This window comes from Scyliorhinus torazame, chromosome 11 (assembly GCF_047496885.1).
Source record: "Scyliorhinus torazame isolate Kashiwa2021f chromosome 11, sScyTor2.1, whole genome shotgun sequence".
In the NCBI taxonomy this organism is placed as follows: Eukaryota; Metazoa; Chordata; class Chondrichthyes; order Carcharhiniformes; family Scyliorhinidae; genus Scyliorhinus; species Scyliorhinus torazame.
Window position 1 is genome coordinate 69,009,247 of NC_092717.1, and position 16,951 is coordinate 69,026,197.

At 46.6% G+C, this 16,951-nt stretch overlaps 1 protein-coding gene across 3 annotated transcripts in view; it reads right to left on the bottom strand.

The window, feature by feature from the left end:
- LOC140385322 (TGF-beta receptor type-1) overlaps positions 1-16,951 on the bottom strand; it is a 151,745-nt gene that overhangs the window by 54,946 nt on the left and 79,848 nt on the right. For all 3 annotated transcript variants that reach the window (XM_072467381.1, XM_072467382.1, XM_072467383.1), the window contains 2 exons: positions 11,054-11,299; positions 1,440-1,682 (listed from right to left, as the gene is read on the bottom strand). In XM_072467381.1, the coding sequence (XP_072323482.1) occupies positions 1,440-1,682; positions 11,054-11,299 (489 nt within the window). The remainder of the gene's footprint in view (positions 1-1,439; positions 1,683-11,053; positions 11,300-16,951) is intronic.

A 16,951-nucleotide genomic window follows, 5' to 3' on the forward strand; every position in this document is an offset into this window, starting at 1 on the left:
AGACCCGAAGAGTACCTCGAACGTCAAGAACAACCAAATCCCTGAAGTACGCAGACAACCAGTGTTGAATAGATGCCCACCAAATCAGCTTTCCTATTAACTGTATTATTACTGTGCAATGATTCATTTCCTGTCCTTGTATATATGTTTTGATGTTATGTAAAAGTGCTATGGGACTTTAGAAGTAAAGGGGGATGGATTTTATATATTTGGGGTTGCTGTAGTGTTGGTGCGTGGTCACCTTAAGAGTCTAGTCATGTGATAGGCAGCACGGTAGCATTGTGGATAGCACAATTGCTTCACAGCTCCAGGGTCCCAGGTTCGATTCCGGCTTGGGTCACTGTCTGTGCGGAGTCTGCACATCCTCCCAGTGTGTGCGTGGGTTTCCTCCGGGTGCTCCGGTTTCCTCCCACAGTCCAAAGATGTGCAGGTTAGGTGGATTGGCCATGATAAATTGCCCATAGTGTCCAAAATTGCCCTTAGTGTTGGGTGGGGTTACTGGGTTATGGGGATAGGGTGGAGGTGTTGACCTTGGGTAGGGTGCTCTTTCCAAGAGCCGGTGCAGACTCGATGGGCTGAATGGCCTCCTTCTGCACTGTAAATTCTATGATAGTTTGTGACATCATTGGCTGCTTCAGAGGCCCGTCTCAGTCTAGACCAAGCCTTTGCAGCCGTTGCTGAGTAAACAACTATTCAATAAACCTGCGTTGTTATTTGCATTCATCCCACATGAATCTACTTCATGTTCTTTCGTCCTGAGTGCTCAGAACATAACATATTGTTGTGGCTGCCGTCATGAAGGGCCATGACATCCAGTTTGGAAGTTGTGCCTGCTGTGATAACACTGAGATTCCAAACCAACATTGTACTGACTGGTCTTTTTTTTTCCTTGTGATACCAACTCAGTTTAGAGAATTGGATGAGAGAGAGCGGGGGGGAGAGGGAAGAGAGAGAGAGAGAGAGAGAGAGAGAGAGAGAGAGAGAGAGAGAGAGAGAGAGAGAAAACTCAGCTGGGGACATTTTGAATGCCTGGTATTGGCCTTTGCCACCAGTCTGTCCATTTTGTACCCATTTTCACAATTAGATCTGCTGCTGACAAGGAGCTAAAGTATTAACTATTTCAATTCATCACAAATACACGGCAAAACTTATTTCAAAAACAACTCGGAAGTAAAAAGACTGCCAAACTTTGAAGTGTAAAACAATGCCGCATCAAGTCATAATGTAAACATACAATAGAAAACTGGAAATAAAGCAGAAAATTCTGGAAATGCATAGATTAGTCAGTAATTAGCTAGCCAAAAACAAATGGAAGGTCAAAATCTCAGTTCTATTTAAGGACGATACCCACAACGTTTAATTATGTAAGCAACAACCCCCCCCCCCCCCCCAAACACACACAATCCACCCTTCTTTGTAATATAAAATTCCAGCTTTACCTGAACCAGATCCAGAAGTGGTCATATCATAAATTAAATCTTTGAGAGTGGTGCCCTCGGAAATGAATGGATGATCCATGGTCGGATCTTCTTCATGAGGAACACGATGATGAATGACCGCGCGATTATGAAAAAAATAGAAGGCCACCATCAGTAAAATGCAAACCACACAAACTGGTCCAGCGATGACTGCTGCCAATTCCACAGGTCCCAAATTTAACCAAGGGGGCTCTGCTCGAGTCACTAGGAATAATGCACAAACAGAATTACAAAGTTAAGCAGTCTGAACTGTCCTAGATTTTACTAATTTTTAAAAAAAAATATTTTATTGAAAATTTTTGGTCAACCATCACAGTACATTGTGGATCCTTTACACAATAATATAACAGTATAAATAACAATGACCTGTTTTATAAACAAAGAATAAATAATATATAACAAAAACTAAAACTAAAAGGCAACTGCCTTGTCTCAGATAAACACTCTCCAAAAATATGATTTAACAGTCCAATATACAATAATTTATAGCAACGACCTATACATATTATACAGATATATTAACAACCCTGAGAGTCCTTCTGGTTCCTCCCCCCCCCCCCCCCCCCCACCCCGGGCTGCTGCTGCTACCTTCTTCTTTTCCATTCCCTCTATCTTTCTGTGAGGTATTCGACGAACGGTTGCCACCGCCTGGTGAACCCTTGAGCCGATCCCCTTAGGACGAACTTAATCCGTTCCAGCTTTATAAACCCTGCCATGTCATTTATCCAGGTCTCCACCCCCAGGGGCTTGGCTTCCTTCCACATCAACAGTATGCCGGGCTACTAGGGATGCAAAGGCCAAAACATCGGCCTCTCTCGCCTCCTGTACTCCCGGCTCTTGTGCAACCCCAAATATAGCCAACCCCCAGCTTGGTTCGACCTGGACCCCCACTACTTTCGAAAGCACCTTTGTCACCCCCATCCAGAACCCCTGTAGTGCCGGACATGACCAGAACATGTGGGTGTGATTCGCTGGGCTTCTCGAGCATCTCGCACACCTATCCTCTACCCCCAAAACATTTACTGAGCCGTGCTCCAGTCATATGCGCCCTGTGTAACACCTTAAATTGAATCAGGCTTAGCCTGGCACACGAGGACGATGAGTTTACCCTACTTAGGGCATCCGCCCACAGCTCCTCCTCAATCTCCTCCCCCAGCTCTTCTTCCCATTTCCCTTTCAGCTCATCTACCATAATCTCCCCCTCGTCCCTCATTTCCCTATATATATATCTGACACCTTACCGTCCCCCACCCATGTCTTTGAGATCACTCTGTCCTGCACCTCATGCGTCGGGAGCTGCGGGAATTCCCTCACCTGTTGCCTCGCAAAAGCCCTCAGTTGCATATACCGGAATGTATTCCCTTGGGGCAACCCATATTTCTCGGTCAGCGCTCCCAGACTTGCGAACTTCCCATCCACAAACAGATCTTTCAGTTGCGTTACTCCTGCTCTTTGCCATATTCCAAATCCCCCATTCATTCTCCCCGGGGCAAACCTATGTTTTTTTCTTATCGGGGACCCCACCAAGGCTCCCGTCTTTCCCCTATGCCGCCTCCACTGTCCCCAAATTTTCAAAGTCGCCACCACCACCGGGCTTGTGGTGTATTTCTTAGGTGAGAACGGCAATGGGGCCGTCACCATAGCTTGTAGGCTAGTCCCCCTACAGGACGCCCTCTCCAATCTCTTCCACACCGCTCCCTCCTCTTCTCCCATCCACTTACTCACCATTGAGATATTGGCGGCCCAGTAGTACTCACTTAGGCTCGGTAATGCCAGCCCCCCCCTATGCCTACTACGCTGTAAGAATCCCTTCCTCACTCTCGGGGTCTTCCCGGCCCACACAAAACCCATGATGCTCTTTTCGATCCTTTTGAAAAAAAGCCTTCGTGGTCACCACCGGGAGGCACTGAAACACAAAGAGGAATCTCGGGAGGACTACCATTTTAACCGCCTGCACCCTCCCTGCCAGTGACAGGGATACCATGTCCCATCTCTTGAAGTCCTCCTCCATTTGTTCCACCAATCGCGTTAAATTTAACCTATGCAATGTACCCCAATTCTTGGCTATCTGGATCCCCAAGTAACGAAAGTCCCTTGTTACCTTCCTCAGCGGAAAGTCCTCTATTTCTCTGCTCTGCTCCCCTGGATGCACCACAAACAACTCACTTTTCCCCATGTTCAGTTTATATCCTGAGAATTCTCCAAACTCCCGAAGTGTCCGCATTATCTCTGGCATCCCCTCCGCCGGGTCCGCTACATATAACAACAAATCATCCGCATATAGAGATACCCGGTGTTCTTCTCCTCCTCTAAGTACTCCCCTCCACTTCTTGGAACCCCTCAATGCTGAATCGCCAGTGCAAACAATAATGGGGACAGAGGGCATCCCTGCCTTGTCCCTCTATGGAGCCGAAAGTATGCAGATCCCCGTCCATTCGTGACCACACTCGCCACTGGGGCCCTATACAACAGCTGCACCCATCCAACATACTCATCTCCAAAACCAAATCTCCTCAGCACCTCCCACAGATAATCTCACTCCACTCTATCAAATGCTTTCTCGGCATCCATCGCCACCACTAACTCCGCTTCCCCCTCTGGTGGGGGCATCATAATTACCCCTAGCAGCCTCCGTATATTCGTATTCAGCTGTCTCCCCTTCACAAACCCAGTTTGGTCCTCATGGACCACCCTCGGGACACAATCCTCTATCCTCATTGCCATTACCTTGGCCAGAATCTTAGCGTCTACATTTAGGAGGGAAATAGGTCTATAGGACCCGCATTGCAGCGGGTCCTTTTCCTTCTTTAGGAGAAGCGATATCGTTGCCTCTGACATAGTCGGGGGCAGCTGTCCCCTTTCCTTTGCCTCATTAAAGGTCCTCATCAATAGCGGGGCGAGCAAGTCCACATATTTCCTGTAAAATTCAACTGGGAATCCATCCGGTCACGGAGCCTTGCCTGCCTGCATGCTCCTAATTCCTTTCACTACTTCCTCTATTTCAATCTGTGCTCCCAGTCCCACCCTTTCCTGCTCCTCCACCTTGGGAAATTCCAGCCGGTCCAGAAAGCCCATCATTCTCTCCCTCCCATCCGGGGGTTGAGCTTCATATAATTTTTTATAAAATGCCTTGAACACTCCATTCACTCTCTCTGCTCCCCGCTCCATCTCTCCTTCCTCATCCCTCACTCCCCCTATTTCCCTCGCTGCTCCCCTTTTCCTCAATTGGTGGGCCAGCAACCTGCTCGCCTTCTCCCCATATTCGTACTGTACACCCTGTGCCTTCCTCCACTGTGCCTCTGCAGTACCCGTTGTCAGCAAGTCAAATTCTACGTGTAGCCTTTGCCTTTCCCTGTACAGTCCCTCCTCCGGTGCCTCCGCATATTGCCTGTCCACCCTCAGAAGTTCTTGCAGCAACCGCTCCAGTTCCCTACTCTCCTGCTTTCCTTTATGTGCCCTTATTGATATCAGCTCCCCTCTAACCACTGCCTTCAGCGCCTCCCAGACCACTCCCACCTGGACCTCCCCATTATCATTGAGTTCCAAGTACTTTTCAATGCACCCCCTCACCCTTAAACACACCCCCTCATCTGCCATTAGTCCCATGTCCATTCTCCAGGGTGGGCGCCCTTCTGTTTCCTCCCCTATCTCCAAGTCCACCCAATGTGGAGCGTGATCCGAAATGGCTATAGCCGTATACTCCGTTCCCCTCACCTTCGGGATCAATGCCCTTCCCAAAACAAAAAAGTCTATTCGCGAATAGACTTTGTGGACATAGGAGAAAAACGAAAACTCCTTACTCCTAGGTCTGCTAAATCTCCACGGGTCTCCTCCTCCCATCTGCTCCATAAAATCTTTAAGCACCTTGGCCGCTGCCGGCCTCCTTCCAGTCCTGGACCTCGACCTGTCCAGCCCTGGTTCCAACACCGTATTGAAATCTCCCCCCATTACCAACTTTCCCACCTCTAGGTCCGGGATGCGTCCTAGCATACGCCTCATAAAATTGGCATCATCCCAGTTCGGGGCATATACGTTTACCAAAACCACCGTCTCCCCCTGTAGTTTGCCACTCACCATCACGTATCTGCTCCCGCTATCCGCCACTATAGTCTTTGCCTCAAACATTACCCGCTTCCCACTAATATAGCCACCCCCGTTTTTCGCATCTAGCCCCGAATGGAACACCTGCCCCACCCAACCTTTGCGTAGTCTCACCTGGTCTATCAGCATCAAGTGCGTTTCCTGTAACATAACCACGTCTGCCTTAAGTTTCTTAAAGAGGGCACAGGTACTCGCACACCTTATCGGCCCGTTCAGCCCTCTCACGTTCCACGTGATCAGCCGGGTTGGGGGGCTTTTTACCCCCCCCCCCCCCCTTGTCGATTAGCCATCCCCTTTTTCCAGCTCCTCACCCCGTTCCCACGCAGCTGCGTCCCCCCCAGACGGTGCCCCCCCCGCCCATTCCACCCCATGCCAGCTCCCCCCTCTCCCCAGCAGCAGCAGCCCAATAATTCCCCCCTCCCACCCCCCCCGCTAGATCCCCCACTAGCGTAGTTACACCCCACATGTTGCTCCCAGAAGTCAGCAAACTGGCCGACCTCGGCTTCCCCCAGTGACCTCGGCTCGCACCGTGCGACGCCCCCTCCTTCCTGCTTCCCTATTCCCGCCATGATTATCATAGCGCGTGAACCGAGCCCGCGCTTCCCCCTTGGCCCCGCCCCCAATGGCCAACGCCCCATCTCCTCCACCTCCTTTCCTCCCCCCGCCACCTCCTGTGGAAGAAAGAAAAGTTACCACATCGCAGGATTAATAACATAAAACTCCTCTTTCCCCCCTTTTTACCCCCCTCTTCGCCCCCCATACTCGTCCCACCACTTTGTTTCAAACGTTCTTTTTTTTTTTTTTAAATAACCCGCTCATTCCAATTTTTCTTCCACGATAAAAGTCCACGCCTCATCCGCCGTCTCAAAGTAGTGGTGCCTCCCTTGATATGTGACCCACAGTCTTGCCAGTTGCAGCATTCCGAATTTTATCTTCTTTTGTGAAGCACTGCCTTGGCCCGATTAAAGCTCGCCCTCCTTCTCGCCACCTCCGCACTCCAGTCTTGGTATTCGCGGATCACCGCGTTCTCCCACTTACTGCTCCGAGTTTTCTTTGCCCATCTCAGGACCATCTCTCTGTCCTTAAAACGGAGGAATCTCACCACTATGGCTCTAGGAATTTCTCCTGCTCTCGGTCCTCGCGCCATCACTCGGTATGCTCCCTCCACCTCCAGCGGACCCGCCGGGGCCTCCGCTCCCATTAACGAGTGCAGCATCGTGCTCACATATGCCCCGACGTCCGCTCCCTCCGCACCTTCAGGAAGACCAAGAATCCTTAGGTTGTTCCTCCTCGCGTTGTTCTCCAGCGCCTCCAGCCTTTCCACACATAGTTTATGGTGTGCCTCGTGCATCTCCGTCTTCACCACCAGGCCCTGTATGTCGTCCTCATTCTCGGCAGCCTTTGCCTTCACAACCCGAAGCTCCCGCTCCTGGGTCTTTTGATCCTCCTTTAGCCCTTCGATCGCCTGTAATATCGGGGCCAACAGCTCCTTCTTCATTTCCTTTTTGAGTTCTTCCACGCAGCGTTTCAGAAACTCGTGTTGTTCAGGGCCCCATATTAAACTGCCACCTTCCGACGCCATCTTGGTTTTTGCTTGCCTTCCTTGCCGCTGCTCTAAAGGATCCACCGCAATCCGGCCACCTTCCTCATTTTTTCATCCGTATCCAGGGGGGATTCCCTTCTGGTTCACCGCACAGTACTTTTAGCCGTTAAAATTGCCGTTGGGGCTCTTATTAAGAGCCCAAAAGTCCGTTCCACCGGGAGCTGCCGAAACGTGCGACTCAGCTGGTCATCGCCACACCCGGAAGTCAGATTTTACTAATTATAGAAATCATTTTATTTCCCCATCAATTATTCCCTTTGCTAAACACATGATATGAAATCAGCCGATTCTATATTGCCTGCCGTTGTGAATAACATTTTGCTGCCCTGCAATTTTTCCAATGGTAGGGTCCAATTGGAACTATAAAAAAATTGCTTTTAATATCTTGCTCCAGTCTTGAAGCAGATTCCCAGCTGCAACTCGGAGGCTTGGTACAATATAAATCAAATGAACTTGTATGATCATTGAATGCCACTGTATCTTATGGGAAAAACTTAAAATACTGCAATGGATTAACCCTCCATGTGTCCTTGATCAGCTTCATTTTTTCCCCCCAGACGCCATGTGTACATCTGCTGGAATCTGATGTATTTTCCACACTTCTGTGCATGAAACTCAAGAGGTTAAAGTTGCAATGGAATAGCTAACTTAATATTTTTGGTCCTGCAATTTATGAACAAGATGCGGACCATGCAAAACCTGTCCTGCGTGGACTCCATTCTCCTAACAAAGGAAAAAACATATTCCACAACACTTATTGTGTTGGACATCACCAGAGTTTATAGAAATTATTGTAGGTCAAAGGAGCGGATTTTGGGTTTATGGTTACCTTTAGTTCCTGTCTGGTTAGCAATCAAGTAGTAAAATTATTTAGCAAAACTAAAATATTTGAATAATTTTTGTCATGATTTCTGTAATATGTTTTGAGCTACAACATTCCAGAAGCAAACCACCTGGTGACTGCCCTGATCTGCTCCAATCATTAGATGCACCTACTACATCAAGTGACAGAGTGGTGGTATTAAGACCCAAGTTAAAATATGCAGAATGTTTAGCAAACCAAACTACACACCATAAACATTAATTCAATCAAAGATGTGAATCAATAATACATGAGGGGAATAAATGCAATGGACAAGGTTAGATAGAACAACCCTAGCTAACAACCATTTGCAAACTTGGTTTATAAGCTCTCATCCATGTGGTCCCATTGGAAAAGCCAGGAGATTTAAATAATAATACTAACCAGAAAATATTTTATGAACTGGAACCTCTACAACAAATAAAAATCACACCCATTTAATCTTGTTGAACAACTTTGGGCCATCTACAAGATCAGCGTTAGGACCACTGCTCTCCACAAATTGTATCAACAACTTGGATGTTGGGGCAGCATGGTTAGCACTGCTGCTTCACGGTGCCAAAGACCCGGGTTCGATGCCAGCCTTGGGTGACTGTCTGTGCGGAGTCTGCACTTTCTCCTTGTGTGTGTGGGGGTTTCCTCCGGGTGCTCCGGTTTCCTTCCACAGTCCAAACTTTTGCAGGTTAGGTGGATTGACCATGATAAAATTGCCCCTTGGTGTCCAGGGATGCGCAGGTTAGGTGGGGTTATGGTGTACGATATAGGATGGGGGTGTGGGATACGGTGCTCTTTCAGAGGCAGAGGGTCGGTACGGACTCGATGGGTCGAATGGCCTCCTTCTGCACTGAAGGGATTTTAAAAGCACTATCTAAATTTCCAGACGATACCAAATTGTGTGCATGTGCAGGCAGGAGGACTGCAACAAATTACAAGAAAACTAGCTTAGTGGTAGAAACTGGGCGGCATGGACAAGCGGGGCCATTATAAAAAAAAAAACTGGCATTCTTGTTATTTCTGGAGGAACAAACTGAAAAATAATGGCGTCATGCTAAACGTCTTATCAAAGCTTGGTCAGACCACTCCAAATCATTGTGTACATATTATATAGAGTACAAGAGACACTGGATAAAGTACAAAAAAAGGTTTGTACAGATAATATCAAAACTGTAAGGGCATTCCTATCAGGAGAGGATGAACAGGCTATTTTGGAAACAAAGCGGAGGGATGGCCTAATAGATGCATTTAAAATAATCAAAATGTTGATAGTAGATCTGGAGATAGTGGTTGCAGTTGTGGAGAAGAGCAAAACTAAGAGGTCATCAATGCAAGATAGTCACCAAGAATTCAAATCGAGAATTCAGAAAAAACTTCCTTTATCCAAAGAGTGATGAGAATGTGCAGGTGGAGTGGAGAATGTGCAGGTGGAGTGGTTAAAGTCAATAGTACAAATACATCTCAGGGGAGGCTAGATAAGTATTTGAGGGCAAAGACAATAGAGGGTAATGCTGATGGAGTTAGGGGAGGAAAAGCAAGATGATTGAGTGCAGCACAAGCCAAGAACTGATTGGCCACACGATCTGGGTATCCTGGTGCAGGTATCACAAAGATTAGTACGCAGGGAAAGCAAAAGATTAGGACAGCAAGTAAAATGTTGACATTTGTTGTAAAGCGGAGCAGACTAGAACAGGAGACATTTTATTGTAGCTGTACATGGCCTTAATGAGACTACATCTGGAAGATTGCTATGAACAAAAAGAACAAAGAAATGTACAGCACAGGAACAGGCCCTTCGGCCCTCCAAGCCCGTGCCGACCATGCTGCCCGACTAAACTACAATCTTCTACCCTTCCTGGGTCCGTATCCCTCTATTCCCATCCTATTCATGTATTTGTCAAGATGCCCCTTAAATGTCACTATCGTCCCTGCTTCCACCACCTCCTCCGGTAGAGAGTTCCAGGCACCCACTACCCTCTGCGTAAAAAAAACTTGCCTCGTACATCTACTCTAAACCTTGCCCCTCTCACCTTAAACCTATGCCCCCTAATAATTGACCCCTCTACCCTGGGGAAAAGCCTCTGACTATCCACTCTGTCTATGCCCCTCATAATTTTGTATACCTCTATCAGGTCTCCCCTCAACCTCCTTCGTTCCAGTGAGAACAAACCGAGTTTATTCAACCGCTCCTCATAGCTAATACCCTCCATACCAGGCAACATTCTGGTAAATCTCTTCTGCACCCTCTCTAAAGCCTCCACATCCTTCTGGTAGTGTGGCGACCAGAATTGAACACTATACTCCAAGTGTGGCCTAACTAAGGTTCTATGCAGATGGAGGTTAGAAGCAGTTCAGATTCTTTGGATGATGGGCCTTTGTTATGAAGTAAGGTTGAACCTATTCCACTTGGGAGTTTAGAAGAACGAGGGGTGATCTTATTGAAACATATCAGGTCCTGAGAGGATTTGATAGGGTAGATACCTGGAGGATGTTTCCTTTGTGGGAAAGACTAGAACCACCGTGATACAGATTTGAGGTCTACTGTTTAAGATGGAGACGAGGAGAAAGGGTCATTAGTCCGTGAAGTTCTCTTCCTCAGAATGCAGTGGGGGCCAGGACATTACATCTATTCATGGCAGAGTTACAGATTTTTACTGTACAAGAGTGTTAAGGGGCACAGGTGGCAAAATGGAGATGGGACCACAGCCAGATCAGCCACAATCTTATTGGACAGTGGAGCAGGCTGAAAAGGGCTTAAATGGCCTACGCATGCTCCTGCGGCCTTTGCTCCTATGCAGTTTCTGTACAAAAGCAAAACACTGCAGATGATGGAAAACTGAAACAAAAACAAACGAAAAAACTCAGGTCGTTCGGCATCTGTGGGACGTTGATGACCTTTCATTGGAGCCCTGCATACCCTACATAAAAATCAGTAAACTCTACATCACCTTTTAAAATTAGACTACTATTTCATGCTTCCACAGAAAACATGCAAATATCCACCCAGAATCTTACCTCTGGTTGGCACAGGAAGATCAAAATCATTGCAGAAATTTGAATTACAGCAATGACTCGATACAGCATCACTTACAGACGGAGCACAAAGAAATGGCCTATCTGGAGGTATCAGTTCAGCACTTGAAACACACATTTTGCTGCGCACGATTCGATTTTCTATGCTAGTGACAGTGGTCACGCAGAGTCCATCTGTATCACAGGTGTAGTTATTTGAAGCACAGTGGGAGCAGAAACACTTCAATCCTAGGAGAGAAAACAAGCAACAAATGATCAGTTATAAAAGTAGTTCACTATTGGCAATAACTGTCGGGAAACTTCTAGATTGTCCTCCTGGGACAATGTCCACACATAACTTGCACAATGAATCATTCAAGTTTGGATCCAGAATATTGGATATTACAGATGACTGTTTTAGAGGACGATGTCCCCCAAGCTATCCATTCACAATAATTATTCTTTAGCATCCGTAGTTACTGAACACAAGCTGAAATCAAGAGATATGCATCAGCTTTCATTAATTCAAATTAATCCACCACTTTAAGGTAGATTGAGAGAAAAGGATTTTTGTAGAATTTGGGACAGTAAAGAGAATAAATTTTAATCATTTAGGAATTAGGCCTCAAATTCCAAATACGAATCGGCAATAAATAAATAAACATGGATTAAGTACACGTTTAGGAATATCAGAACCAGTGTTAATCAAGTTGGTCTAGGTGAAAAGATAGTCTTAAATGTCAGTGGCACACAGGTCAATGGCAAATGTACAGTATCTCAAAATCTAATTCAGTCAAATAAATTAAATTTAAATTCTCACCAGCACTTAGAACATTCAATGTAACCTGTTTAAGATTTGATAAAAATATACATTAAACTTTGGTAGCAACGTATTGCATAGGCCAATCACAGAGCACATATTATATATTGCATAGACATTAGATAAAACACAAATACTGTAGATCCGAGTCTAACTTTTAAGTCATTTGACATCACATTTTCAGCACTCAAATGATGTACAAGAAAAATAAAATTAGAACTACCGTTACTTACTTACCCTGGCTATTTCCAAAAATGCTAATTCTGTTATTTTTTCACAAACTTCTAGCTCTTAAAATGCATTAAAATTAAATAATTCAGCAAGATTTTACTTTCTCTGCCGCCTGTTTCTCCATTCATATTTTTCTTCAGGCATATTCATTCTTTAGAAGCTGTCGGTTTTATCAGCCGCTTTCTCTTCAGCTTAAACCCACATTTTCTTTCAATTTTCCAGCTCACAATCATGCATATGGCATTGTTTTTATTTATTTTATTTTAAAAATAAATTTAGAGTACCCAATTAATTTTCCCCAATTAGGGGGCAATTTAGCGTGGCCAATCCACCTATCCGGCATTTTTGGGTTGTGGGGGCGAAACCCACGCAAACACAGGGAGAATGTGCAAACTCCACACGGACAGTGACCCGGAGCCATGATCGAACCCGGGACCTCGGCGCCATGAGGCAGCAGTGCGAACCACTGCGCCATCGGGCTGCTCAATTTTTATTTTTTCAAAGGAATGCACAAAAAAAGTCTCCCTTCCATAGATTGCGATCTCATCCCCTAACCAAGACACTTCATTCTGTGGATTCTGAAGCAGTCGGTCAATATACAACGCAGACCTGATATCAAAAACTAGAGACAAGCGTAAACTCTGCATATCAAGTCACATAAACTACTGCAACACACACTATCCTCACCATTTTGCACCCCAGAACTAAAAGCATTATCGCTCCAACAGTCCTTAAGTTATAACGAAGCTAATAGAATAAACACTCTGCCCCCAAACTACAAAGACACAATAACACTAGTTTTCAAGGTCATAGGAAGTAAGCACTACAACAGCCACAAAACTACAAGCAGGTGACAGCTGCAGTGCCAGACTACAGCCCTTCATCAAGTAAACAGTTAAGCCACCCATACAATCTTTTTAGCACATCATTTTCATTTTGAAATGAAGTTTTATAAATGTCTATTCAATTTAAAAGTTTCAAATTTAATTAGTTTCAAAGTTTCCTCTATTTTCACAGGATGTGGGTCTATCATTAAGCCAGTATTTACTGCCCATCCCAATTGCCCTGAAGAACATGGTGCTGAGCTGCCTTCTTGAACCATTATCGTGCCCAAGATGTAGGCACACCCAGTGCTGCTAGGGAGGGAGTTCCAGGATTTTCTGCGTGGGTTTCCTCCGGGTGCTCCGGTTTCCTCCCACAGTCCAAAGACGTGCACGTTATGTGGATTGGCCATGCTAAATTGCCCCTTAGTGTCTAAAAACCCACCCTAGGGTTATAGGGATAGGGTGGAGATGAGGGCTCGTTCCAAGGCCGGTGCAGACTCGATGAGCCGAATGGCCTCCTTCTGCACTATACATTCTATGATTTTAACCCAATAACAGTGAAGGAACAATGATATAGCTCCAAGTCAGGATGGCGTGTAGTGTGGAGAGGAGCTTGCTTGCACGTGGCAGTGTTCCCATGCATCCGCTGCCCTCGTCTTTCTCGGTGGTAGATCACAGGTGCTGTCGAAGAAGATTTGGCAAGTTGCTGCAATTCATCTTGCATATGGTACACACTGCTCCCACAAGAGATTGAATGTTTAAGGTGGTGAATGGGGTGCACATCAAGCAGGCTTCTTGGTCCTGGAAAGTTTCAACATGGAGTGCTGTTGGAACAGCACTCTTTCCAGGGAAGGGGAGTGTATTATTTTTTTAAAATACATTTTTTCCAATTAAGGGGCAATTTAGCATGGCCAATTGCCATATCTTTGGGCTGTGGGGGCGAAACCTCATACAAACATGGGGATAATGTGCAAACTTCACACGGACAGTGACCTAGATCGAACCTGGGACCTCGGCGCCGTGAGGCAGCAATGCTAGTGGAGAGTATTCTATCACAATCCTGACTTGCACCTTTGTAAATGATGGACAGGCTTTCGGAGTCAGTGAGTCAATTACTCCCTGGAAAATTCTCAGCCCCTAGCTGTTTATGTACCTACAGCATTTATGCGGCTGGTTGAATTCAGGCTTTGGTCAATAGTAAACATCCCAGCTTGTTGGTAATGGGAGATTCAGTGATGGTAATGCTAATGAATGCCAAAGAGATGGTTAGATTCTCTCTTGTTGGAGATGGTTATTGCTTGCCAAATGTGCGGCGTGAATGGCATTTGCCACTTAGTCAAGAGGAAAAAGTTGAAAAGAGGAGATTTGGACGGGCTATAAAATATGATCAGAGAAAGCCTTTTAATAGGAAGAAAGAACAGAATCCAGTAATTACAGATGGAAGAGCTAATCAGTACCAGAGGAATGGAAGGTGAATGCACAAACTGCAGGAGATCAAATAGAGAGCAGCAAGGTCATGGAGAGCGAGATGATAGTGAGAATCTGGGTCATGCATGTCAAACAGGAGCCACTGAAGCTCAGCAATGACAACAGGTATTCAGCACGAATTAGAAGGAGTAGGCCAATTCAGACCTCAAGCCTGCTTCATCAGTCAACAGGGTCATGGCTGATCGGATTGTGGCCTTAACAGTCTACCCCCATAACCCTAGACTCCTTTGCTGATCAAAGATCTAACTCCCGACTTCAGCATAATGACCCAGCCCCCTGTGCACTCTGGGGAAGACAATTACACATACCAATGATCTTGACAGAAAAAAACTCCTCATGGCCGGAGCGGTGGCACAGTGGTTAGCACTGGTGCCGATGGCACTGAGGACCCGGGTTCGATCCCAGTCTGTGTGAAGATTTCACATTCTCCCCGTGACTGCATGGGTTTCACCCCGCAACCCAAAAGATGTGCAGGTTAGATGGATTGCCCCTTATTTGGAGTTCCTCCCTCCATTTTACCGCATGATTTTCAAGTCTTCTTGATGTGGTTTTTTTCCATGTCTTCTACAGTGACAACAAACAGCAAAAATGCTTCAATTTTCTGGTTCACTCGATCCCATTATTAATTCTCCAGTCTCACCCTCGATCCCATTATTAAATTCTCCAGTCTCACCCTCGATCCCATTATTAATTCTCCAGTCTCACCCTCGATCCCATTATTAATTCTCCAGTCTCACCCTCGATCCCATTATTAATTCTCCAGTCTCACCCTCGATCCCATTATTAATTCTCCAGTCTCACCCTCGATCCCATTATTAATTCTCCAGTCTCACCCTCGATCCCATTATTAATTCTCCAGTCTCACCCTCTAAGGGACAAACACTAATTGTATTTACTTTCTTCCTTGTTAAATGCGCATACCATTTGTTTTAATATTTCTACATAGCTTTTCTTCGAAAAGATATGGGGCGGAATTCTCCGACCCCCCCCCCCGGCAGGGTCGGAGAATCGCCGGGGGGGCGGCGTGAATCCCGCCCCCGCCGGCTGCCGAATTCCCCGGCGCCATGCCATGTGGGCACTCTATTCTTCCGCGTCGACTGTTGTGGTCCTCCGTGATGGCCAACGCGGAGATGAACCCCCCCTGCGCATGTGCTGGGATGACGCCAGCACACGCTGGCGCTCTCGTGCATGCGCCATCTCGTGGCAGCCAGCGGAGGCCCTTCAGCACCGTTTGGGGTGGCACCAAGCCCCTTCCCCGCCAGCCGGCGCGGCGCAAACCACTCCGGCGCCGGCCTAGCCCATGAAGGTGCGGAGGATTCCGCACCTTTGGGGCGGCCCGACGTCGGAGTGGTTCACGCCACTCCTCGGCACCGGAGTTGCCCACCCCGCCGATTCCCGCAGAATCCCACCTATGGTTTGCTGATTTAGAAAAACTGTCCAATCTCCTGGCTTACCATTAATCTTTGCTATATTATACATGTTTTCCTTTAACCTATGAACAAGGAGCAGAACAAGGCCATTCTGCTCCGCGGGTCTGCTCCGCCTTTTAATATCGTGGCTGATCTGAGAGCAACCTCCGCAGGATTCTTGGAAGTGTGGAGGAACAGAGGGATCTTGGGGTCCACGCACATAGATCCCTCAAAGTTGCCACCCAGGTTGATAAGGTGTATGGTGTGTTGACTTTCATTAACAGAGGAATTGAGTTTAAGAGCCACGAGGTTTTGCTGCAGTTTTATAAAACCCTGGTTCAACCACACTTGAAATATTGTGTCCTGTTCTGGTCACCTCATTATAGGAAGGATGCGGATGCTTTGGAGAGGGTGCAGAGGAGATTTACTAGGATGCTGCTTGGACTGGAGAGCATGTCTTATGATGAAAGGTTGAGGGAGCTAGGGCTTTTCTCACTGGAGTGAAGGAGGGAGAGAGGTAACTTGATAGAGGTTACATGGTAATGCGAGGCATGGATACAGTGGATAGCCAGAGACTTTCCCGCAGGGTGGAAATGGCTGTCACTAGGGGACATAATTGTAAGGTGATTGGAGGAAGGTACAGGGGGAGATGTCAGAGGTTGGTTCTTTACACAGAGTGGTGGGTGTGTGGAATGCTTTGCCAGCAGAGGTGGTGGAGTCAGAGTCATTCGGGACATTTAAGCGACTCTTGGACAGGCACATGGACAGCAGTAAATTGAAGGGGTGGTGGTTAGGTTGACCTTAGATTAGGATAAATGGTCGGCACAACATCGTGGGCCGAAGGGCCTATATTGTGCTAATCTGTTCTATGTTCAACCTCAACTCTGCTACTTGTCATGTGAGAGAAACTTTAAGAAATGGGTATTTATCAGTGATGTCAGAGCGTGGGTGGAGCTGGGCGGTCTCAGCTTTTTACTTTCGTTTTAGGCTGTTTGCTGCAAGGTGTTTTAGTTTTGTTTTCAGTGTTGGAGCTGAAGCCAGACAGAGCAGGTGTACTGTTGATCTCTCCGCCATGAAAAGACTATCTCTTGATCATTTGGTGATTTCAGAATTATAAATGTTCTCAGTA